The 23606-nt window shown below is 59.4% G+C and overlaps 2 protein-coding genes across 2 annotated transcripts; one reads left to right on the top strand and one right to left on the bottom strand.

Annotated features, from left to right (window-relative positions):
* Positions 1–2885: 2885 nt before the first annotated feature.
* On the bottom strand, positions 2886–13364 carry SNUPN (snurportin 1). The gene is made up of 8 exons (XM_064517587.1): positions 13144–13364; positions 12741–12894; positions 11780–11884; positions 11344–11440; positions 10569–10666; positions 10121–10198; positions 8172–8252; positions 2886–3969 (listed from the first exon to the last, which is right to left on the bottom strand). The coding sequence occupies exons 1-8, from the start codon at positions 13299–13301 to the stop codon at positions 3640–3642; spliced, it is 1101 nt and encodes a 366-aa protein (XP_064373657.1). The 5' UTR covers positions 13302–13364; the 3' UTR covers positions 2886–3639.
* Positions 13365–14989: 1625 nt separating this feature from the next.
* Positions 14990–20346, top strand: SNX33 (sorting nexin 33). The gene is made up of 2 exons (XM_026116307.2): positions 14990–17190; positions 19394–20346. The coding sequence occupies exons 1-2, from the start codon at positions 15753–15755 to the stop codon at positions 19645–19647; spliced, it is 1692 nt and encodes a 563-aa protein (XP_025972092.2). The 5' UTR covers positions 14990–15752; the 3' UTR covers positions 19648–20346.
* Positions 20347–23606: the final 3260 nt, after the last annotated feature.

Genomic DNA, 23606 nt, shown 5'->3' with positions numbered 1-23606 from the left:
GGGGGGGAGGCTCCCCCCGCGGGGCAGCGATTAAAGTGCGGAGAAAAAGAGAAAAAAGGGAAAGAAGGAAACGCCGGGAAGTTTCGCTCGCCCGCCGGGGCCGCGCCGGCTGCCGCTCCGCTCCGCTCCGCCGCGCTGGGCCGCGCCGTGCCCGGCGCCTCGGCTCCCCGCGCCGCGCCGCTCTGCCCGGCGGGGGCGGCGGCAGGAAGCGCCCGCAGCCCCCTCCCCTCCTCGGCCGGCCCCGCGGAGCGGCGGCGGCGGCGGGAGGGAGGGAGCCGGGCAGGCGGCCAGGGAAGGCAGCAGACAGGAAGCCCGCGCCGGCGGGCGGGGCGCGGGGGGCGCCGGCGGCGGGCGGCCCCGGCTCGCGCCCCGCCGCGGGGCTCCGGCCGCCTCCCGGGGCCCGGCAGCCGCCCAGCCCGGCAGGCCCCGGCCCCGCCGCCGCCGCCCAGCCCGGCAGGCCCGGCGGGGCTCCCGGCGCGGCGGGGGCTCGAACCCGCCGGGACCGCCGCGAGGAGAGGAGGGAGCGGCGAGCCGGGGACGAGCCCCGGGCCCCGCTCCGCCGTCTGGGGGAGGCCGAGGCCGGGCGCCCTCGCAGCCAGGCCCGGGCAGAGGAACCGAGGCCGCGCTGCGCGTTTCTGCAAGGCCGCCGCCAAACGCGGTACCAGCAGAAACATCGCTGCCTTTGTTCGGCCTTCGTACAGCACCGAGCGCATCGGAGCCTCGCTGGCAGCTGCCCGGCGAGCGTGGTCAGCGCGCCCCACGGATCAGCGCGCCCCGCGGTCAGCCCGCCCCGGCGGCTCCCGGCAGAGGCGTCCTCCCGCGCCGCGCAGACGGTGCTCCAGGATTTCCAGCCCTGTCTTCGCGCTCCCGCCTCTGCGGTCCCTGAATAGCGTCTCCTGGTTGGGGACAGGTGCCGCTGCCTAGATACGTGGGTATTAATTATATGCATCCGATAAACGAGGAATAGGACAAATACCTATCGTTTCTCGGCCCTGGAGCAGGGAGCCCCGTGGCTCCTGCGGAAGTTTCTGCACGTGTTTGAGGAGGACTTCACTGAGCAGGACTTAGGGCAGCAAACTCTACCACTGGCCTTCCTTCTCCCGCCCCCCCCCCCCCGGCACTGCAGACCAGCAGCCCAGGCCCCACGAGCCAAACGCTCATCGCAGCCCGCGGGCTGAGGCATCCGCAGACCGGCGCCTCCGCCAAAGGTGCCGCTGGGGCCAGAGCGCCTCAGGGAGCCGCCGGGCCTCCCTGGCTGGGCCGGGGGGACATTTTGTTCAGCCGCTGAGGGCCGCGTTGGCAACTCGCCCACAGCCGGAGCGCTTGCACCTCGCTCGGAGAAAATGGAAGAAAGGCCAGAGGGGACGGGCCGAGCTCTGAGCGGGACACGACCGCCAGGGCTCTCTCTGGCCTCGAGACACCCCTAGGCCACATCTACAGCTCGAGCTGCCTGCTCCTCCGCTCTGCCCTCGGCTTCAGCCTCCGGCGGATGCCACGGCCAAAGCTGCTGCCTCTTCCAGTTGGGAGCAGGGCAGGCAACAGCTGGGAGTGGGATCGCACCCAGTAAATAAAATAGTCACAGTAACAAACTGCGCTGGCCTCGGTGACTTCCGTTTGACACCCTCTCTCCAAACACAGGCTTTCGTTTCCAGCAGGAATTGTAACGCAAATATTTATTTCTCCGACCCAGCTCATGGTTTTAAAAGGGAAACTATGCAGCATCATCTGGAGCGGTGGCGAGCTGCAGTTGCTTCCCTCTCGCTCTCCGCCATCGATCAGAGCCAGCAGCTGAAGGAAGCCCCCTTTGCAGCTGCATTTCAGCTCCTGCCCACTCCCTTCCCCTCGCTGGAGGACCTTGAAAGATTGCTGAAGGACAGCCCAGAGGCTGTAACCCAAGCTGCAGCTTTTGCTGCCCTGAGGGATGCACAAATCTTACAGCCAGATGCCCAGCCCAGGGTTTAATTAGCGTTCAACCTGACAACAGAAAAATCACGCTGATTCCAGGCTGGCTGCTGCACCCAGGCCACCGTTGTCGCTGCCGTTCCTCCGCGCACCCTGCTCTGCCCGCTGCGCCTGGCGAGAGGCAGCCCAGGTGTCTGTCCTCTTCCCCCAGGCCAGCAGCTTCACCCGCTAAATATAGCCAGCGGCTCAAAGACGCCTGCAGCACATTCAGGCCACATCTGAATAACAAGAATTCGGTGACAGAGCCGGGGTGTCACTTCCTCTGCCGCTCTCGCGGGGAGGGGGAGCGGCAGGCCAACCACCGCTCCCACAGCGAGCTTTCACTGCAATTATGACAGTTCCTGCTGCCCACTGGTATAATCAATAGTGGCTGCACAGTCAGATGATCGCAAGCAACCCACATGCTTGGCATAGAAACAAGCGTTTTCTGGGAAAAATGGGGGTGTGAGGGCAGAATATAAGTGCCCCTACTATCTGCACAGAGAGCCGCTCCTGCTCTCAGTACCGCCTGCTGCTTACGGGCCTTCTCCTCGGAGCCAGACGGAGGCAGCTAGGAGGAGACGCGGCAGTGCCATTTATAGCCCGATGTCTCATCTCCCCCCATCACCCCTAGAGTGGTCCCGCTCTGCAGGAAGGCACTGGCATTTTAATCTCTCTCTGGAAAACAACTTGGGAAAGTTGAATATAGGGGTTTCATCCCTGATAAAACCGACATGGGGAAACAGCAGACAGATGCTTGCAGCGTGAGCCTGGGCTGGGCTAAGAGACCCCACAGCAGGTAAGGCCTGAAGCACCTTGATGCACTGATGAGAATCAAACATGAACAGACATTTCCTCTGTTTCAGTTACAACCATTTTTTCAATCCGTATTTGTGAGGCAGAGCAGGGATCAAGCCTTAGGTAGCAGGAAGATGCTTAAGAACTTAGGTTTCTGAGAAACCTTTTATTTGGCACCATCAACGCTAATGTCAAGAAACAAACCGTTCCTTTCCTCCCCTCCTGAGAAAAGCCTAGAGAACAGTTCTGCGTTGCTTCTGCACAAAGCTGCGCTTGGAGGCAGGGGCCAGTTCCGATGCAAGGAAATGTAGTTTCTCAGTAACGTGGGTGTGGAAAGCAGAGCCTTCAGAGTACAGAAGTCTGTTGCAAAGCAGTCATTAAAAAAAAGTCTCTTACTAGAAGCAGACTGACCACAAAACTTTCATTGAAAAGGCTTCAGTGTAAACAGCTGGATCAAAGGCTGGAATGCCCCAAACTTCCTGGCCTGAGGAGGAGTGTCTGTATTTGGTGCTCAGGTTATAAGTGGGATCTGCATCCACGAGGCCTGAGCACTGTTCCTGGGCTGGAGTTTTGCCAGAGCCTTTAACAGAAACAGGGTCAGGAGCTAAACCAGGAACCCTGCAGTTTGGACAGATTATTCCCCCCCACAACAGACAAACCGCCTTAGCAAAGAACCAGACAATCCTGTCGAAGCCCCTCACCGAAGTGAGCACCCTGGCAAAAAAAACAAAACAAGAAAACCCCTCAAGAGCAAAATATTCCACTTTCAGGCCCTTTAAACAAAGCCATCCAATAATTACCCTTGCCCCCCCCTTCTCAGGGAGCACAAGCAACAGGGAGACTTGGGGAAGCCAGGTAAACGCTCGCTCTCTCCTTACCCAGCCAGTCTGTTACAGTAACCTAATTCTCCATCTGGCTCCCTGCTTCGTCCTGGCCCTCAGGAGAGTTTGCTGGCCGAGGGGTAGACAAGTGTTCCAACTCGTAACATCCGTTCCTAGCGGCCTCCTTGGTGCTCAGGTGACTCTTTCCTGCTGCCAGCTTTTTATTCTTCTTGTGTTCCATGATCTGCTGGAGCTGATGCCCAGCATAGTCCGGTTTGGCAGTGAGCAAAGTAGCGGGCGCAGCGAGCCCGAGGATGTCGGGAACCATATAGGGCCGGAGCCAGCCCACCAGCGGGGTGCTGCCGGGCGTGTAGTGGGTTTGCTTGTGATAGAAGAGAAGTCCGTCGACCTGTGAAAAGGAGAGAGAACGAATAAAGGGCCAGAGCCGGAGGCTTTTGCAGGTGAACGAGAGAAGGCCAGATGACAGCACCACTCTCCATTTACAGGCCAAATCTACCAGCTGGATCGTTTTTCTCAAGCAGTGCAATAAATAGGGGAAGGGAAAGTGGAAACCTGCACAGTTCCTGTCCTGAAAGAGCAGCGGAAATTCTGTAAGTCTGATGACTGCTGGATGGTTTTATGCTTTAAAGCATCGAAGGCAAACTTTTTTAGACTGATGTCAGTATGGACCAGCATTTTTTTGTCTGGTTGCTATGATCCCATTCTTCAGAAAAGCCATCAGGTTTCTGAATAAGGCAGCACACAAAAAGGCCATTTTACTGGATTAAGATTATTTTAAATAATACATTTGGAAAGTAATTAGCTGGAGTGTGTGACGCCAAGGAGCCCTGATTCGTAACAGTGCTACAGCTCTTTCAGCTTGCTTATGCAAAATAAATTCTTAATGTTTCCCAAGAGAGAACTTCTCCAGCAATCAATGACAGTTAAGGGCACTCAGGCCGTTGAAGGTTTAGGCCCCAACTCTTGTGCTACTATTTCCACACTCTGCAGCACTGCAGCTGGCTGACGTTTTCCGTTTCCCCACCACACTAAAGGATTCTCAGCTCTCTTCCTGTGCTTCCCATGGGTGTACTCTGCAAGGTTAGATCCTGCTGTGAGACTGACTAACATTCAAGGTGGTGTTCCTTCTAGCACAGCCTCGCAGGCTCTTAAAGGCCATTTGCCTGTAGGACTGGCTGAGTGGGCAGAACAGATGAGGAAAAGAGCTCACTTTGGGCTCTGGCAGACTTGGCTGCAGTGGTCTGCGTTGCTCCCAGGCCCCCCCGGAGCCTACAGTCCCCAGAATATACACAGCAGAACAGTACCTACATGCGCAGCAAGCTGAGGCATGAATGAATCAGCTTGAACTGCGGATCAAGGTGATTTCTGCTACACTGCTGGACTGTGAACCACGCGGACCAACGAGAAGGCACATGTCCATTTTTGCTACAGGGATGCTAAACCCGAGCAGAGTGAGTAGGGCTTCTTACACTACCACAGTCCATAACTCCGGGTCACTGTTAAGTGCTTGCAAAATAATCCCCCAAAAGGGGGATTCCTATCCTAGGAAAACATGAAACCAGAACAGTAAACATCATGAGCTTGTGTAACATGTAACCCTCTGGATATCTAAAGTACAAAGCTCCCCCCCGCCTCCCTGGGAGGGCTTGAAAAAAGCCAGATTCTGCTTTGTCCCATTCCCAAACCATCACCCTCTCTGGGGCTTGCACATCCAACACATTCCAGCTGATACGCAACGCTCTGTGAGCAAGAGGGATTCCCCAGCGCCCACAGGAGTCTTTGAGTAACATCAGGGCCTGGAAAGGCTTCTGCCTTCTGGACTCTCCAAGTACCTTCTGCAAGCTGGAGAAGTCAAAGGAGTTCAGTCTGGTGAAGAGTTAGGTCACGTCCTTCCTTCCCATGACTTCCCTTAAGTTACTACAGCTCCCATATTCCTTCCAGTCCATTTAAGTTGCTTGCTGTGTCCCTACTCCGAGTCACTGTGCTGGCACTAGCCACATCACAGTAAAGGCTGATACTGTCTCTCTGTACAACCGAACCCAATGAGAAACTGGCTTGGCAGGATTTTCACTTTCCATGGCTATGCTTTTCAGATTTTAGAGGCTTAAAGATATGCCGATTCCTTGATAGTGGAGCTTATCTGAAACTTTGGCTCCCTGAGCCTTTATGAACACCTGAAGGTTGTTTTACTCAGATCTATGAGGAGGTCAGTAGCTCTTAAGATCCACTTCAAAAACACTTAAAACTCAGTGCCAGCTGACTGACCTAAAGTCCACTTAATTTAGTGGAAAAACTTGCCACTAAATATAGCAGATGAGGGATCAGGTCCTAACTCTAAGGTTACAGATTAACTCTGGAGACCCAAATTTGAAAACACTGACCAGATCTGTTGCCACCACACACACAAGATTTTCTTAACAGGCTAAATAGCAACAGGCCACTCCATGCTGAACAAGAAGAGAGAAACCTCCCCTTGTTTCACAAATTTATTTAGCATGAATCATCACAAGCTGCTGGGCCCTGGCAAAAAAAGAGATCTCTATTATGCTGTATTATCTATAGCAAGGCTATATTTTGCCTCCTGCAAAGCCTCATGCTTTTTGTCCCAGTGCTGGAAGCTATTTATGAGGATTTCTTGGGCTCCCTCTTGTGGCACAGTATAACAAGACCCACGGTTCACTCTAGTTCCTGGAAACACAGCACCATGCCTCTGTGAGCGTACTGGCTGTCTCTGAGCCAGCGACCCCACAAGACACCGCATTTCCCTTGATGGGATCGCACCTTGACGTACGGACCAGAGGACAACCTGGGGGCAAATCACAGCTGCATTACAAGGCAGAGTTTGCGTGACTCCATCTTCCTCCTCAGGCATTTCGCAACTGTCTCCCTTAGCAAGCTGAAACATTTCTGCTCTGACCACAGTAGGATAATATTCCTCAGCCTTTTCTCACGGGAGCAGATGCCTCAGGAAGGAACAAAGCTTTCTTCAGGAAAGCTGGGAATGACTGTTTCTACAGATACAGTCAGAGCATTTGTCACTGAGCAAGTCAGATGAAAATCCTGGGATGCCTTCTCAACAACTCTGCATGCTCTGTTCTGTGGTCGGAGCATGATCTGGCAGCATCAGCCAGGGGCTGAGACTTTCTAACTTCTCTTGATGACTCTCTCTGCTTTGACAAACAGAAGGCAAAGTCAGCCCTCACCACCAAACTATTGTCACTTAGGTTTAAACCTGCACTTAGGTTAATCGCTAACCTGGGCCATGAGGGCACAAGAGACACCTTTAAATCAAGGTGGCTTTTGGCTTAGCAGGACAAGCAGCCTCTGTAAAGGCTGTTCCTGATTTACGGCTGAAACTGGGCACTCTGCAGGAAGCACTGCTGCAACTGGAAAGGCTTCTGGTTCCCAGATGTTTGTCACTGCCATTCTGCTGGAATGTCACTGCTTCCTCCATCCTCTTCCACTTCAGTGCCAAGTCACCCAGGGTAGCCACCAAAAGCAGCCCAAGCTGTTTACATTAAAGCCTCTGACTCGCTGCTTACGACCACACATAGCTGAACTGGGTGACACATCTAGTTGCCTGTCCAGCCCATCTTCTGCAAGTCAGCAGGGACTGTGGAAGAGCACTCGCTCCTAAAGCTGATGAAGCAAACGGACTTGTCCCATTCAGTCACTCTTGCTGCAGGAATGATCATCTCTGATAAAGAGCCAGAAATAGCACGAGTCAAAGGCAGAAAGCTGCCGGTTCCACACTGAAGCAAAAAGGAGAGTTCGCACTATCATCGGTGCCACATCCCATGGCAGCAGCCAGATCGACCTGTTTGAATCCATTCCAGCCATTTCTGCAATGGCCACCTGCCCCCAGATCCAGTAGGTTCCATGTGTCCATCACTAAAACCTGAACCCTTCAAAAACTGGCATGAATTCAACACACCATCCTCTTTTCTTCCTGCAAGACGGAAGACAACTACATACCTTGCGCATAGACAGATGAAGTAACTAAACCAAAGGCACATAGTCTATGGCAGAGGTCGTAAAAAGGTACCAGTTTGTCTACCTTGCAGACCTCCCAAGAAACCCCACCACATGATGGAGCACACTGGAGAGATCTTCATGCCCTGCATCCATGCAAGTTCACCTGGGGCAGCACATGGTGCCAGCTTCAGCCCTAAAAAGGACAGCCTTCCATCACACCGCCACGTGAACATAAGCTGTGCTGCTTCTGGAGACAGCCTAGGTGTCTCTACATTAACACAGTCCTCACCAAGCTGTCCTCTTTCAGGGGAGCAACAGCAAACAGCAATGAGGACAGTCCAAATACAGGGAACACTGTCATGGCGCTCAGTGCTTGCTTAACTAGCGTTGCTGGACATGGCCTCTACCTGGTGACAGGGTAACAGATCAGCCACACGCATAACAGGCGCCCATCCTTCACACACAGAAACACCACCACAATTCTGCTGGCTTGCTGCAGTCCTTGGGAGAGCACAAGCCACAACTGAATTGGGTGCGCCTCCCTCCAAGCATTGGCAGACACACTGCGGGGCTGTCTGCAAGCCCAAGTTCCAGGCCCCCGGCTGAGGTTCTCACCTCAAAAGGGTAGTCCACAGCCAGCACCTTACACAGGCTCTCCGAGGTGCAGGGGAAGTTCTGCAGGCCCACAAATTTGAACTGAAAGAGTAAGAGAGGGTTAGAAGAGACAATTCCATGACCAAAAACATGACAATTCACTGAATCAAGCACTGGTGTGGAGGTGGCTAAGAAGGAAGTGTTTCTCCCAGTACAAGATCTAGCATGAGGAGACAGGATGGGCAGTGGACAAAGTAACTAGGCAGCGATCTCGAACAGGGAGCAAACACATGGTAAAACTGCTGACCTTCCTGCCACAGGATATCAGGGGTCCAAAAGCACAAGTAGGCTTAAAGGAAAGTTAGACCAGCTCTTGAAAGGCAGGTCCCTTGGCAGCTATTAATGCCATGGTCTAGGTACAACCACTGGCTCATTAAGTCAGAAGGAACAGGTATCCCCAAATCCTTACTCTTTCCATAGCATCCCCTAGTAATCACAGACACCACTTACTGGGACAGACAAACCTTTGATGCAATTCAACAGAGCAACTCCTAAGCAAACTCTGGGTCTAGAGACAAAATGACAGGACCTAGCTGTTCAGCTGTGCCAATCATATCCCACTAAAGCAACAAGAAGAACTTCATGAAAACCCACAAAAAAAAAAAAGTCAGCCTAAATATCAGAGAGGCCAGGGGTAGGAACAGCCTTTGGAGATCACCCCTGCCACCTCCACAGAGCAATTTTAGAAATCTCATTCCAGTAACAGATGATCTTTAAAGAAAGACCCGGAGACTGCCAACACCCGGAGAGCATGAGATCTAACATGCCTAGAATGATCTGTTTCAAGTATTTTGCGTCTAAGTCATCCTAGTTACAAATGAGCCCCTCTCTGGTACCTTTTGGCATTTTATAAGAGATGCAGATGGCAGGGACTCAGCTTATAGCTCCCACACACTTCTGATACTTTTCCCAAGTATCTGAGGCTGCAGGAAGGACTTTTCAAGGGAGCTGACCCCGAGACACTCGTTTAACCAAAATAGAAAGTGATGACCTCTGGGCAGGATGCAAAGCAGACAGATGTCTGCTCTCGGTTGCTGGCTCAGCCGAGCAAACCTTTCCACCCAGGAAATGAAAGCTGAAACGACTCCCCCTTCATTAGGTACTCGTCTTCTGGACATTTGTCTTGGGAGTCAAAACAGGATGTTCTCCAACTACTGATAGCTTCGCTGCTGGCACTGGAGCATTCATTCCCTTAACGACCCATCTGCTTAACCCGCAGGAGCTGCTCTGCTTAGCTGTGCCTGAGCACACAGCACGGACACACAGAGATCAGGTCCTGCTCTGCAAACTGCGCTCCGTAAGCCAGCTTGCCACATCCTTCTCTTGACACCTGCCCCCCAAAATCACTTTCCATATTGCTGTGGGTGCTAGGTCTGACTCTCACTCGTAAGTCTTCACAGGAAGACTTATCACTGCTCAGCAGGGACTTCAGGCGGCAATCTGACATCCATCCTTATAAATGCAATGACTAGTTTAAGCAGGAAAGAAGGCTAAAGCTTTATGATCCTTTAGCCCTGCTTTGGGAGCCCATGAGACTATCAAAGCATAATTCCCATTGTAGTCAGGCTGCCCACCAAGGCTGTCCCTGCAGAAACCACACTGGTTTTCCATTGCTTTTCAAGGGGAAGCTAAAAATGGCATGGAAGTTAGCTGATACCCTGCAGTCTGATCTCCCTCAGCACTTTGGCTGGAAAAAACAAAACAAGAAACTCCACCACATCTCATTTACAATATTCTATGCTTCTATTTACATCCTGAACATGGTGTCCCATTTCATCAAAAGCACAGTTCTAGGCCTGATCTGTAAGACAGAAAAAAAGCTTCCCCTGGTGAACAAATACGCTGAAGCCAGCTGAACAGGAAAGCTTACCCCGCTATTCTCATTTTGCTCTCAGGACAAAAGAACTTACTGGATTAATCCTGCTTTTCTCTCCCAGCCCTTCCTCCTCTTGGATCTTTGAAAGGAGCCAGAAGAATCTGAAGTCAGTCTGGGGGAGGAGACAGAGACTTAGCGAGTATCCACCACCAATCCGCATCTGGGCTGCTGTAGCTCTCAGACTTTTTGAGTGCCTGGCATGGGGAGCTTTGTTTCTCCATTCCTCTACACTTGCCCAGGAGATTTAGGAACTCAACTCTCCTCTGTAGAGCCAGCACCCCAAACTCTGCTACCTCCCCTGGTATCCCCCAAAGATTTGCCCAGTTATTTCGGTAACCACTGGCCCACAGGCTGTAAAGATGCTGGTGTTTAGACTGAAGAACCATCCGACTGCACAATGGGCTGCATCCAGCTCTGGCTGCAGAGCAGCTCACAGAACGGTGACAAAACAGAGGCCAGGGCACATGGGAGGGGTTCAGTACCTGGCAGTCGTAAACAGGGTGTCCCCTCCAGCACATCACATCGAGGATATAGTACGTCTGCTTTGCCTCGTTGTAGATGCAGTCCAAGATGCTGTAAGCTGCACACACAGACACAGGGAGATCCAGACGTGCTCCACATACTACCAAACCCAACAGGCACTGCTAGATCAAATCTCTCCTGCAGTAAACCCTAGCACTGATGGAAGCCTGAGACATGCAGAGAGACTTCCTTGGGCTGAACAGGAATTATGGCCACAAAAAGCTTAGCTTTCGGAGGCCAACAAAGTCAAGAGCTTCAATCAAAGGCACATTTCAGAACAAGCCACGTATCCATCGATAATCCCTCCTGAGGACAAGCAACGCAACTGCATGGGATATTAAGAAAGGCCATTCTCTTTCTTAGCGAGAAAAGCTACACCCTTTAACCCAAGAAACACCAGCACCAAGGGATCACTGGAAAGATACTGTACACAGCTCTGGTACTTAAGAAGGAGGGAGATGTTGAGGTTTAAGAGCATCAGTCAGCCAGGCAGCTGATAAAAGTCGTTCTTGTGTAGCATAAAGGCATCTGAGATTGTCCATGTCAGGTTATCCCCACAGATTCATAAATAGGCCTGAAGCTAACAACCCTGGCACCAGAAAAGGGCACAGCTCTGCTGGGCCTGGGGGAGCTGCAGGAACAGCACTGAGCCTGTCATACAGGCAGGCAGGCACACTACTCAGAGAAGCAGGCTGCTCTCCTCCCTCTATTTCAAATGCCTCCTTCGACTGTTACCTTTCTCATTTTGTGAATTGTGCCGGTTCCCCCCCGGCAGCAGGGATGGAAACCTGTTGACACAGAATCCACTCTTGGTATAAGCCGCTGTTGAGCCCTGCAAGGAAACAACAGAGAGAAAAGTCAAGGCCAGTCTCCCCGCTCTCATGCCACAGTTCTGCTCCCAAGGCTCCGAAACACAGGTCTCCATTACAACCAGCTCCAAGCAGCCGGTCAGAGGAGCAGTGCTAACTGTTAGATACGGCTCTGTTACTACCACATCTCCCAGTGCCCAAATTCTTTCAGTTCAAGGAGAGTTTTGGCCCCACACAGCTCCCACAGCACGAGGCAGGCAGGACACGCAGGCCAGCCCTTGGTTTGTTGGCACAGTGATGATATGACAGACCCATTCAGCTCCTTTACTGGTTGGTGAGACTTCACCACTGCTGTTGCTTACCTTGGATGCCACAACTAGTGCCCTTTTCCCTACGGGACACACCACTACAACCCACTCCTGCTCCAGATCCAAGGGGACATCCACCAGCCACTCAGACAGCATCAGCTGAGAAACACATGCACAAGAAAAAAAAAGCAATTAGTAACAGCTCTGCTGAAGCCATAGAAAACTTACAGCTCAGGAACAAAGCAAGAAGGTTTTGACTTGGTCTCCACAGGTATACTGGATGCTACAGAGGCAACCTGTATTGCTCAGCACCTGCAATGCATGGCTCCTTCTAACCAGCCTGCTTAGCAGACTTCACCCAAGTCTTCCTCTTGCTTTCCAGCTGAAATTCAGAGTACAACGTGGGACCCACAATCCTCACCTGTGCATCCCAGTAGCCTGGTCCCTGTTCCAGCCTCACTTCAGCACTTGATTTTTTTATTTTATTATTTTAAATGTGTGGCAGACCTTAGGGATCCCGAAGCATCAGAAGTAAAGGGACTAGACAAGTCAGCCTCTTCAGATCCCTAACATTTCCTATGAACACCTCGGAGGCTCTATGTCTTTTAGAACCAATATAGTGCCAAGGCCAAGAATATCCATCAGCTGAGGTTTCCCTTCCTTCCCAGCTGTCCCACATGAGGGGAAGATGGAATCTTTAATCAAGTATTGCACAGTGGGATGTAAGTGTCTCTAGCTGAGCTGAAATCTCTCAAAGCACCCAGCCAGTCCATCTCAGCCTGTCCTCCCTTTGGAGGCAGCATGCCTCTGAGGCAAGAGAGGTGAGGCATGGCTCTACACTGAGCACCCGAGTAGGACGCACTGCTCTCAGCCCAACACAGCCATCACCTAGAGGGCACCTCACAGGAATATATCCACTGCAGCCCCCCAGCCTTAACCGTGCCATGTTCTTCACCTTGCCCAGCCCTACAAGCCCATCCCCACCCCTGCCACCGTGCTGCAGACAGCTCCTCACCTGATTGGCATAGCGCTTGGGCAGCTTCCTAGGAACATCCACATCCATCTCCTCCTCATTCGCATCTTTCTCTCCCTCCTCCTCCTCACTCTCGACCCCTGCCCAGTCATCCTCTGCCAGTCTCCTGGCATGGTTCACGTAGTCCAGTCGCTTCCTGCGGAGAAGACAGCCCCGCTTTCCCTCTGCGGTCGGCGGGCGTCACGCACCCGCCCCCCGCGCTCAGGAACGAGGCGCAGCTCGCTCGCCAGAGGGCAGTTACACCCCAGGCAACGGGCACAGCGCGGCGCCTCCGCCGCTACACAGCACAGCGGGAGCCGCCGCGAGCCCCAGGGCGTGCGGGCCGCCCCCTCCCGCCGCCCGGCCCCGGCACAGCGCCCGCAGCCGCGGCCCCGCAGGCCCTTACGCTCGCTGGAGGCGGAGAAGGCGCTGGCGGCGCTCGGCCTGTCCCGCGCCGCGGCCGCGGGCCTTGTAGGCGGCGAAGCGGGGGTGCGGCGCCGCGGGACTGTTGGGCACCGCCGAGACGGCGACGCGGGCCGCCAGCGCCTCGCTCAGCTCCTCCATGGCAACGGCGGCCCGCGCACGCGCCCCCGCCGGCACTTCCGCCCGCGTGCCTGACGCACTTCCGGCCGCGCGGCCGCCGCGGTGGAGTAGGGAGACGGGAGGATGTGGCGCATGAGGCCGCGCGCCGCCCCTCAGCGCCCCCTTCCGGCACCGGCCCCTGCCGGCACCGAGCACCCCCTCTACACCCCCCCCCCAGCGCCGCCATGACCCCACGGCCCCTGCCAGCCCCACAGCGCTGCCCATGGCACCCTGCCTGCCCCACGGCCCCCGCCTGCCCCACAGCGCTGCCCATGGCACCCTGCCTGCCCCACGGCCCCCGCCTGCCCCACAGTGCTGCCCATGGCACCCTGCCTGCCCCACGGCCCCCGCCTGCCCCACAGCGCTGCCCATGGCACCCTGCCTGCTCCTCGGCCCCTGCCTGCCCCACAGCGCTGCCCATGGCACCCTGCCTGCCCCACGGCCCCCGCCTGCCCCACAGTGCTGCCCATGGCAGCCTGCCTGCCCCACGGCCCCCGCCTGCCCCACAGCGCTGCGCATGGCACCCTGCCTGCCCCATGGCCCCCGCCAGCCCCACAGCGCTGCCCATGGCACCCTGCCTGCTCCTCGGCCCCTGCCTGCCCCACACCACTGCCCATGGCACTCTGCCTGCCCCACGGCCCCTGCCTGCCCCACACCACTGCCCACAGCACCGCCATCACCCAGCAGCGCTGCCATCACCCCACAGCGCCACCATAGCCCCACAAGGCTCTGCCGGCCCCATAGTGCTGCCCCACAGCATCCTGCCTGCCCTACAGGGGCCTCCTGGCCCCACAGCGCTGCCCACGGTCCCCTGCTTGCCCCACGGCACTGCCTATGGCCCCCTGCCTGCCCCACAGCACTGCCATCAGCCCCACAGCGCTGCCATCAGCCCTACAGCGTTGCCCTTGGCCCCCTGGCTGCCCCACAGGGCCCTGCTGGCCCACAGCACTGCCTGTGGCACCACCATCACCCCATAGTGCCCCGCTGGCCCCATAGCACCCTGCCTGCCCCATAGCACTGCCCCACAGCACCACCCCTTGGCACCCTGCCTGTCCCAAAGCGCTGCCCCATAGTGCCATCCCTTAGCGCCCTGCCTGCCCCACGGCACCCCACCTGCGCCCTGTCCCGGTGGGGGTCGTGCGGTGGCTGCCCCCCGTGCGAGCGCACCCGCGGAAGCCGCCACCCCGGTGGCCCAGGTCCCCCCCCGCCCGCCGTGGGGTGGCAGCTTGGGGGAGCAGGCGGCCCTGCGCAGGCCCTGCTACGAGGACGAGCGTGGGGCAGGCGCGGCGCCCCACGGCAAACACCCCCGGGGGTGCGGACGGGCAGGGCGGGCTGCAAACAGGGCAAGGGGGGACGCGGCCCCTGGGAAACGGCGGGGCCGGGGGCGCCGTCGGGGCCGCCGCGGGCAGGTGCCGGGAGCCGGGGCGGGGGCCGGGGCCGCGGTGCCCGGGGGCGGGAGCGGTGCCCCGCGGGGGCGGCTGCCTGCAGAGGGCAGCGTGCGACCTGCCGGGCCGCAAACCGGGGAGCTGGGCGCTGCCGGAGGCGCGGCGGGCTGCGGCGAGCCCGGCACCGGCAGCGGCACCGGGCGGCGCGGCGGGGCCGGCGGCGGCCGCCGACCCGCCCTGCTCCGCCCGCCGCTGCGGCGGGGCCGGGAGCGGCGGGAGCGCGGCGGCGGCGGGGCGGCGGCGGCGGCGGGGCCGGGAGCGGCGGAGAGCGCGGCGGGGCCGGCGCCGCCAGCTGCCGCGGCCGGGCTGCGCCCGCGGCTCCCCGCTTTTCGCCGCCTCCGCCCCACTAGAGGCCTGCGGATTTCGGGAAAACAAAACAAAAAAAAAAACCAACGCAGCCGTCCTGCCGGAAAGGAGTTGCAACACAGCCGCGCCGGGCTCACCGGGAGGCTGCGGCGCCGCGGCTCCGCGCTGCGCCCGGTTTGCTCGCGGGGCGGTGGGTTTGGGTGTTTTCAGCACGGATCTGGAGAGGAGTGCTGCGAAAGTCCCTCTGGCTTTCCTCGCTGGGATCAAGAGCTTCCCTTAACGCAAATTAACCCCGAGACGGCGACGGGACCAACGACCCAGCAAGACAAAATCTCCGGGAAATGGCTGAGTTTGGGGTGTCTGTTTGTCCGACCGAGGTCTATATCACGTAGAAGGAGGGAGCGAAACATGCTCGATCGCCCGAGGAATGTTTTTCTTAACTGGTGCACTTAGCTTGCCGGAGTTACTTGAATGTACAGACCTCGGTGTCTGGCCTTAGAGGATTTATATCATTTTTTATTTCTGTGTGAAATCGGCTGAACCTTTTCCCACAGCTCGGGAGTGGGTCCTAAGCCACCGAAGTGCGTCGCAGCCGCCGGACTCTCTGGAGGTATTGTGTTTGTTTTTAGGGTTTTTTTTTTCACTGCGGGGATTGAATTACACCGTCCCCCTGGGAACGGCCATGGCGTTGAAAGCCAGAGCACTTTACAACTTCCAGAGCGAAAACAAAGAGGAGATCAGCATCCAGGAGAACGAGGAGCTCGTGATCTTCAGCGAGAACTCCCTGGACGGGTGGTTACAGGGTAAAAACAGCCGTGGAGAGACAGGCCTCTTCCCTGCCTCCTACGTCGAAATCCTCCGGTCCAGGGCAGGCTCCAATTATACGGACTATTCCAACAGCCCCGCCGGCTCCCCCAGGCACGACTCCTCCTTCTACGCGGCCCCGACCAACCCCAGCATCTCCTACCAGGGCAGTTTTGAGGACGATGATGACGATGACTGGGACGACTGGGACGACGCCTGCACGGTGGTGGAGGAGCCCCGGAGCCCGCCGGGCACCAACGGGCACCCTTCGCCCACCCTGCAGTACCCCGCGGCTTACTCCCACCAGCACGCCGGCCACCGCCCCAAGCCGGCGCTGGAGCGGCAGGACAGCATGAGCTCCTCCAAGAGGGGCAGCGTGGTGGGGAGGAACCTGAACCGCTTCTCCTGCTTCGTCCGCTCCGGGGTGGAAGCCTTCATCCTGGGTGACGTGCCTCTGATGTCCAAGATCGCGGAGGTGTACTACATCGAGATGGGCTCCAAAGGTCCCCAGTGGAGGGCAAACCCCCACCCCTTCATCTGCTCCGTGGAGGACCCAACCAAGCAAACCAAATTCAAGGGCATCAAGAGCTACATCTCCTACAAGCTGACCCCCAGCAACATCAACTCCCCCGTCTACCGGCGGTACAAGCACTTTGACTGGCTGTACAACCGCCTTCTGCACAAGTTCACGGTGATCTCGGTGCCCCACCTGCCCGAGAAGCAGGCCACCGGGCGCTTCGAGGAGGACTTCATTGAGAAGCGCAAGCGGCGGCTGATCTTGTGGATGGACCACATGACCAGCCACCCCGTCCTCTCCCAGTACGAGGGCTTCCAGCACTTCCTCTGCTGCCGCGACGAGAAGCAGTGGAAGCTGGGCAAACGCCGGGCGGAGAAGGACGAGATGGTGGGGGCCAGCTTCCTGCTCACCCTCCAGATCCCCACGGAGCACCAGGACCTGCAGGACGTGGAGGACCGCGTGGACGCCTTCAAGGCCTTCAGCAAGAAGATGGATGACAGTGTCCTGCAGCTGACCAACGTGGCCTCGGAGCTGGTGCGCAAGCACGCGGGGGGTTTCCGCAAGGAGTTCCAGAAGCTCGGCAATGCTTTCCAAGCCATCAGCCACTCCTTCCACATGGACCCCCCGTACAGCTCGGACGCCCTCAACAACGCCATCTCCCACACGGGCAAGACGTACGAGACCGTGGGGGAGATGTTTGCCGAGCAGCCCAAGAACGACCTCTTCCTCATGCTGGACACTCTTTCCTTGTACCAGGGGCTCCTCTCCAACTTCCCAGACATCATCCACCTCCAGAAAGGTAAGAGGGCTGCCTCGCTCTCCGGGGAGCGCGTCCTTCTCCCCGGGGGGTCGACCCCAGCCTGGTGCTTGCTGGGGGCAGCCTGGTGGCCCCTGTCCTCGCCCGGCACAGCATGTCTCGGGGACATGGGGCAGAGTCCGGTCTGAAGGGGACACGCGGGATGTGGACGCCCTCCCTTCCTCCCCACCGGTCTCACCACGCCTGCCTCCTCCTGCCCTCCGGGCAGGGGACACGCTGAGCCGTCTGGGGACAGCCAGGCCCAAACCGGGCTGTTTTCGGGGTGTTTTTTGGCGTCATCCCCGGCGCGGAGGTGGCCGGGCGTGACGCCCGCGGCAAGTCGGGGGTGGCAGCGGGGCTGAAGTCCGCGCGCCCGCCCTGGCGGGGCCGGAGGCACGGCTCCGAGACGTGGCGCGGGAGCGGGAGGAGGGGGCGGCGGGTGCCCCCGCGCGAGAGCAGGGCACCGGGAGGATGATGGTGGCGCCTCTGGGCACCGTGGGAAGGAGACGGGGCAAGGGGAGGAGGCAGCTGAGCCGCGGCCGCTTCCTCCCGTTTCTCCACACACTTTGTTTATGGCTGGGGGTGTCCGCACGGGACGAGGGGCCGGATCCAGGCCGGAAGCGAGGCCGCGTGGGCAGAGCGGAAGGCAGGATTTGGCCTCCAACCTTTGCTTGCCCGGAGCTCCTCCTCCCCGCTCCGAGCCGCAGCGGGCCGGGAGCCGCGTTCCTGCCCCGGGGCCGGCGCAGCGGGGCGCCGCGACCGCGGCTCCAGCGCTCCCGGCAGCGCAGGGGGACGGGGAAGAGGCCCGGCAGCTCCCGCAGGAGAGCTCGTGTTTTCGGCAAACAGCCCGTGCGCTAACACGGGAGGAGGAATGCGGGGCGACAGCCAGGCTGGATTCTTTCGAAACTGAACTATAAAAATAAGTGGAAGGAGGGGAGAAACTGGTGTCAGAGCATCAGCCTGCGCTAGGGCCCCGTCGCAGAGGGGAGACGGTTTCCCAGCCGGCCTCCGAAGGAAACCCTCGCCGCACCACGCTTAACCGCATCCTGGCCGTGGCTCCCGGGCTGGACTGCTCCCGGTCTCCCCCGTCTCTCTCCCGCGGCCGGTGCCGGCCGTTTGCCGAGCAGACTTGGCGGCGGCCCGCGTGCTCGCTGCCGCGGCGGGCTGGTTTTGCCAGCTGGGCCCCAGCAGGTGCAGTCTGCGACGGACTCGCCCAAGGCAGCAAGAAGCTGCAACGTTTTCCTTCCGGAGACGGGATCCGGGATGCGTGCGCATCCCCACGGGCCGGGGCAAATCTGCTGGGGCCGGTGCCGTCAAGCGTGGGCGGAACTGGGGTCGGGAAATGGGAGGACGCTGGTGCGGGAGTCGTTTGCTCCCTTCTCCCTCCCTCTCCTGGCAGAAGAGCCGCGGCGAAGGGCGCTGAGCCTGTCGCTGCTCTTCTGAGGTGTTTTGGGGTCCCGAGCGGGAGCTGCGAGCTGGCGGTGGGTGACGGCGGCCGCTGGTGGCTCTGGTTCTTGGGGGACCCCGCGCTCGGTGGCGTCGCGGCAGCTGGCGCCAGCCCAGCCCGGGGCACATGGCCGTGAGCCCGCTGCTGGTCGCGAACCCCAGCGCATTGCAGCCTCCCAGGGACGGGGGCCAAAAGGGGGAGAAAGGAAAAGGGCAAAGGCTACTGGTTTTCCCTAAATAACCTCCGGACATTGAACCGGCTCCCATGGTTTCCAGGCACTCAGCTCCAGCTGTGCCACATTTGCGGCCGGCAATGACAGAGATTCCTGAGGGTTTTTGGTCCCGAACAGGAACCTCTGGGCTGAGCTGCGTCTCCCCTTCTCTGAGCTCCCTCCTCCATAGACCATTCCTGGGAACCAGCAGCGCGGTGCTCTGGGACCGCTCCTGTTCGTTTGACCGTCCCCCCCGTGAGACGTGGCGATCCCGGGGCTCGGCCCTGCCTCGAGGGCTTTGCTCTCTGGGATGGGGGATTCGTAGGCACGGGGAGCTGATAATCCTGGGAGCACCGGAGCGCTGCGGCGGGATGCCCGCGGGGCTGGCCGGCTCTGCCCGGCGCCACCTCCGCCTGGGACTTTGCTGCCCTCCCTCGTCCCTCCGCCCAGCGCGCGCAGCCGCCCGGGAGGCCGAAGGAAGGGGCAGGAGGGCGTCCGTGCGGCCCCCGCCACTGCCCGCGGTCTCACCTCTCTCCCTGCCTCCCCAGGCGCCTTCGCCAAGGTGAAGGAGAGCCAGCGGATGAGCGACGAGGGCCGCATGGACCAGGACGAGGCGGACGGCATCCGGAAGCGCTGCCGCGTGGTCGGCTTCGCCCTGCAGGCCGAGATGAACCACTTTCACGAGCGGCGCGTCGCCGACTTCAAGAGAATGATGCAGTCCTACCTGAAGCAGCAGATCATCTTCTACCAGCGGGTGAGCCAGCAGCTGGAGAAGACTTTGCGCATGTACGACAACCTCTAACGCCCCCGGGCCCGACGCATCTGCTTGCTGTCGCTCAGCAATCACGCAGTTTTCTATCCGGAGCCTTGCAGACCACTTCTGTGATGGACTGAGAACGAACGGCAACTCACGACGCTAGTGACCAAATACCTTTGGGCTTTCTTCCGTCTTCCCGGGCCCGGCAGGCGGCGGTGCCGCAGGGAGGGGATCGCGCTCGCGTCTTCCGGCCGGCCGTGCCGCTTCTTTCCCTGGGGGATGGCTGTCCCCCGCCTCCCAGCCTGCCGCGGGTCTGGCGGGGACGTGGGTGTTTTCCACGGGAGAAACGGACCTTGGCTTAACGGTGCTGGTATCTCTGTCTAGTGATTTGTAGCTTTCTGGAAATCCATCCTCCCAGAGCAGAGAGGTGGGTCCCAGCCCTATGGGAACAGGAATCGAAGCGGTCAACATTTTGCACACTACAAGCTTTTCTGATGGGAAAAAGAAAAGAAAAAGATCTTTATTTGGAAGAGAATTTTTTTTTTCCACAAAATATTTTCGATATTTTCCATTTTTCGCGAATGTTTCTGCAGCCTTTTTAACAATCAGTTTTTAATAGACGCACAGAGGCAAACGGAAATCTCTTTCTCAAGCACGCCTGTTGACTGGAAAAAGGGAAAAAAAAAGCCAAAAAAAAAGAGCCCCACAGCATTTTCAATAAAATCATTGGTAGAAAAAAAACCACCCAAAACATCCCAGAAGCGTCTGTAGAGAACGGAGCTGCTCCAGGTTCCCTGGGAAGGGACCGCCGGGGGAGGGCGGACGCCCGCCTGAGCATCCCGCTGGGCTTTAGCCAGCTGTCAGAAAAAAACGACGCTGTGCCGTGGGCGTCGGGGGGCTGAATCTCCGCGGGGCCCCCGGGAGCTGCCGGTACTCGCCCCCACCGGCCACGGGGCGCGAGGGGCTGCGGTGTTCCTGTGGGTCGAGCGGGCCCGGCCCCGGGCGCCTTGGTTTCAGAGGGAAACGGCTGGAATAAACAACAGCGAGGAAAGTCGGGGCCGGCTCGGCACCGCTCCAGGGTTAAAATTAGCCCGAGCGCGGAGGCCGGCAGGGTTTCGTTAAAACAGCAGCGGTGCTGGGTAGCCGCCGTGGGACCGCGCGTCCCCCCCCCGCATGACTCCCCCCTTCCCGGGGCGACGCGGCCGTTGCTAACGCAGGGAAGCGGGATGGGCTGGCTGCTTCGTTTTCTGGGCAGCGGTTCCCCGAGGGGAGGGAAGCAAAAGCGACGGAGTAATTTGTGCTGCGGGTTTTTCAGGAGCAGAGCCGTGGGCCTGCATGGCGGCACGGCACGGGAGGACATGGCCGCGCTGGGGACTTGGGCTTTTCTCTCGGGCTGCAGCGTGGGAGGAGGCGATGGGGGGCAGTCACCCGGGGAGTGGGGACCCGGGCACTGGTCCCCAGCGGGCAAGGGCCGGGGGGCAGCTGATGCACATCACAGCGTCACGGGGGCCCTGGCTTGTCCCTTCCCCGCGGCTTCTCGCCCTTCCTGTCCTTTCCTTTCCCCATGCTGTAATTGCAGGGTTTCTCCCTTGCGGGCTGTAAGGCGGTTTGGGTTCCCCGGGGCGCCTGTTGCTATCCTGAAGCGAGCCGCTTCACTGCGGCCCCGTAAAAGGCAGGGAAAGCCGTTTGCAGAGCAGCACACCCAGACCGTCGCACACTCCCTGTCCCTAAATCCTGGGGCTCATCCGGTGGCTTCGGTGCAACTTTGGGGCGCATGAGCGAATGCAGCAGCGTCAGCATCTGCAAGCAATGTCCTCGCCCGCCGGCGTTGTGGCGGGGGGTCCTTGGACCTGCCGCCTCGTCCTCGGGGGTGGGTTTTGGATGAGGGCTGCACGGCTCTGCACGGGGGCTGCACCGGCCCCGAGAGCGGGGGGGGCTGCCGAGGCAGAGGGCTGCAGCATGCTGCCTGCAGTCGTGCAACGGAGCAAAACACTCGGGCTCCCAACTCAAACCTTTGAATCACTGCATTTCCCAAATATTTCCAAAGCATGATCCTGACTCAGCAGGACAGTGTCTCTTGGCAGTCTGGGCTGGGGTGATGCCCTGGGTGCCCCTCGCAGTGTGCTGGTGTCCTGCGCTGCACCAGGAGCCCGTCTGGGACAGATCATCTCCTTCCGATCTCTGTGAAGGTGCTGAGCTCGGGGGAGGTAGGTCCTGTGCTGCGGGGGAGCTGTGTCTTGGGATGCGTCGCTCTTGTAGGAGGGGTGAGGCTGCCCCGATCTGCTGGGCTGGGGAGCCCTGGCTCTGGGGGTGGTTGTCCCCCTGTTACTGCCTGCCTTCGGTTTGCTGGGTGCGGGAATGGAGACGGGGTGGGCTCCCTGCCCTAAACCTCCGCTGCAGCCGGGCTGCCGTGCTGGGACGGGCAGCAGCTGCTTGGGGTGATGCTTTCTGCCCTGTCCTCATCTTTCTGCGCTCCCCTCCACTTGCTGGCCTGGGAGATCCTCTGGGCCCCTGAATCTTAATTCATGCTCGTTGGCTCATGTGTGCAAGGTGGAGGGGGACGCCTGGCTCCTGGGGACAGCAGTGTCCCTGTCCGGGCTCGCCGTTCCCTGCCTCCCGCAACCACTCCCAGGGCTGCTCGCGCCCACAGCCCTCCTCCCCCTGGGCCGCCTCGTCCCGCCGGCCCTGCCGTGGCTGAGCCCGCTCTGCGGGTGCGGGCTGCCAAAATCCGGGCAGGCACGTAGCGGGAGGGAGGGAGGGAGGGCTCCGAGCATCCCCGGCCTCAGGATGCCAGGTCGGGCTCGGAGCCAAGCACAGCTCCTGAGCCTCGTCTCTGCGGCCTGCAGCTGAGCCGAGGGGCAGGGCCGAGCTTTCCCACGCAGAGCTCTTCCTGGGAGGATCCAGCCGTCCCTGCCCAGCCGCTCTGCACCAGGCTGGTGCTGGGCCCGTGCTGGGGAGCTCCTCGCCTGCTTCCCCGCCAGGCTAAGCTAGAGGAAGAGGTCCCTGCCTCCACCTCCTTCGCATGCTGCCGGGAGCCTTGGCAGGGTCGCGCGGGGACGCTGCAGCGGGGCTCTGGCCAGGAGCACCGTTGCTGACGGTGCACCTCTGAACTTGGCCGGGGGGCTGCAGGTGCAGCCGGCTGCAGGGACCTCGACGTTCCCCTGTGACCACCGAGGGTGGCACCATCCCTGGGGGCCCCAGAGGCCGGCTGTGCGTGCACCGGAGCCGCGAACCCCTGCGCTGCGAACCCCTGCGGGGCCCTCGGGCCGTCGGCCTAAGCTGGGACAGGAATGAGTTCCTCCTTGTTTGCAACGCCTCCATCTGCATGGTTAAAGCTCCTGGGGAGGGTTTTCAAAGCCAAGCGATCCTCCCTGCCGGGGGTGGATGTGAAGGAACCTGTTTGGCCTATTACTATTTGTTTGCAATTGAATAGGTGCCTGGAAACCAGTCCCTGCTGGGAGGGCTCCGGTGGCCTCCCCTGCGGTCCCCAGAGCCGTGTCCCGGTGCGCTTGGGCGGCTGGCACGGGCGGCCTGCACCAGGCCAGGCTCCAGCGGATGCTGCGTTGCCTCGGGAACGGCCGCGGCCCCCGAGGCGGCATTTCCGGGCCCGCTAAAGGCGCCGAGGAAACGAGGAGGCTCAGTTCCCGGCCGCTTCCAGGCTGGAAGGGCCGAGGATGGACATGGGAAGGGCTCCTAAGCGGGCAGGCGGAAAACCCCCTGCTCCTGGAGGGGGTCCAGCAGCAGCAGTCCTCCAGGGCAGCCCCCGCACAGTGGGGCGAGCTGCTTCGTGGCGCGCTGCTGCGCTCCGATGCCACCGGCGTGGGGCCAAATGCACCTTCATCTCCCCGGTGGCATCACTCCAGCACCCTCGGTCACCCTTGGAGCTGCGTCCCGTCTCCCTGCGTCGCTGTCGGGCACCAGCCCGGACCTGCCCCGGCGCCTCTCCAGTGGCCCGGCTGGTCGGCTCCGGCAGGGGGGCGCAGGGCCAGGCAGGGTGTCCCGGC

The sequence above is a fragment of the Dromaius novaehollandiae genome, chromosome 10 (genome assembly GCF_036370855.1).
Source record: "Dromaius novaehollandiae isolate bDroNov1 chromosome 10, bDroNov1.hap1, whole genome shotgun sequence".
In the NCBI taxonomy this organism is placed as follows: Eukaryota; Metazoa; Chordata; class Aves; order Casuariiformes; family Dromaiidae; genus Dromaius; species Dromaius novaehollandiae.
This window is presented reverse-complemented; position numbering and strand designations above follow the sequence as displayed.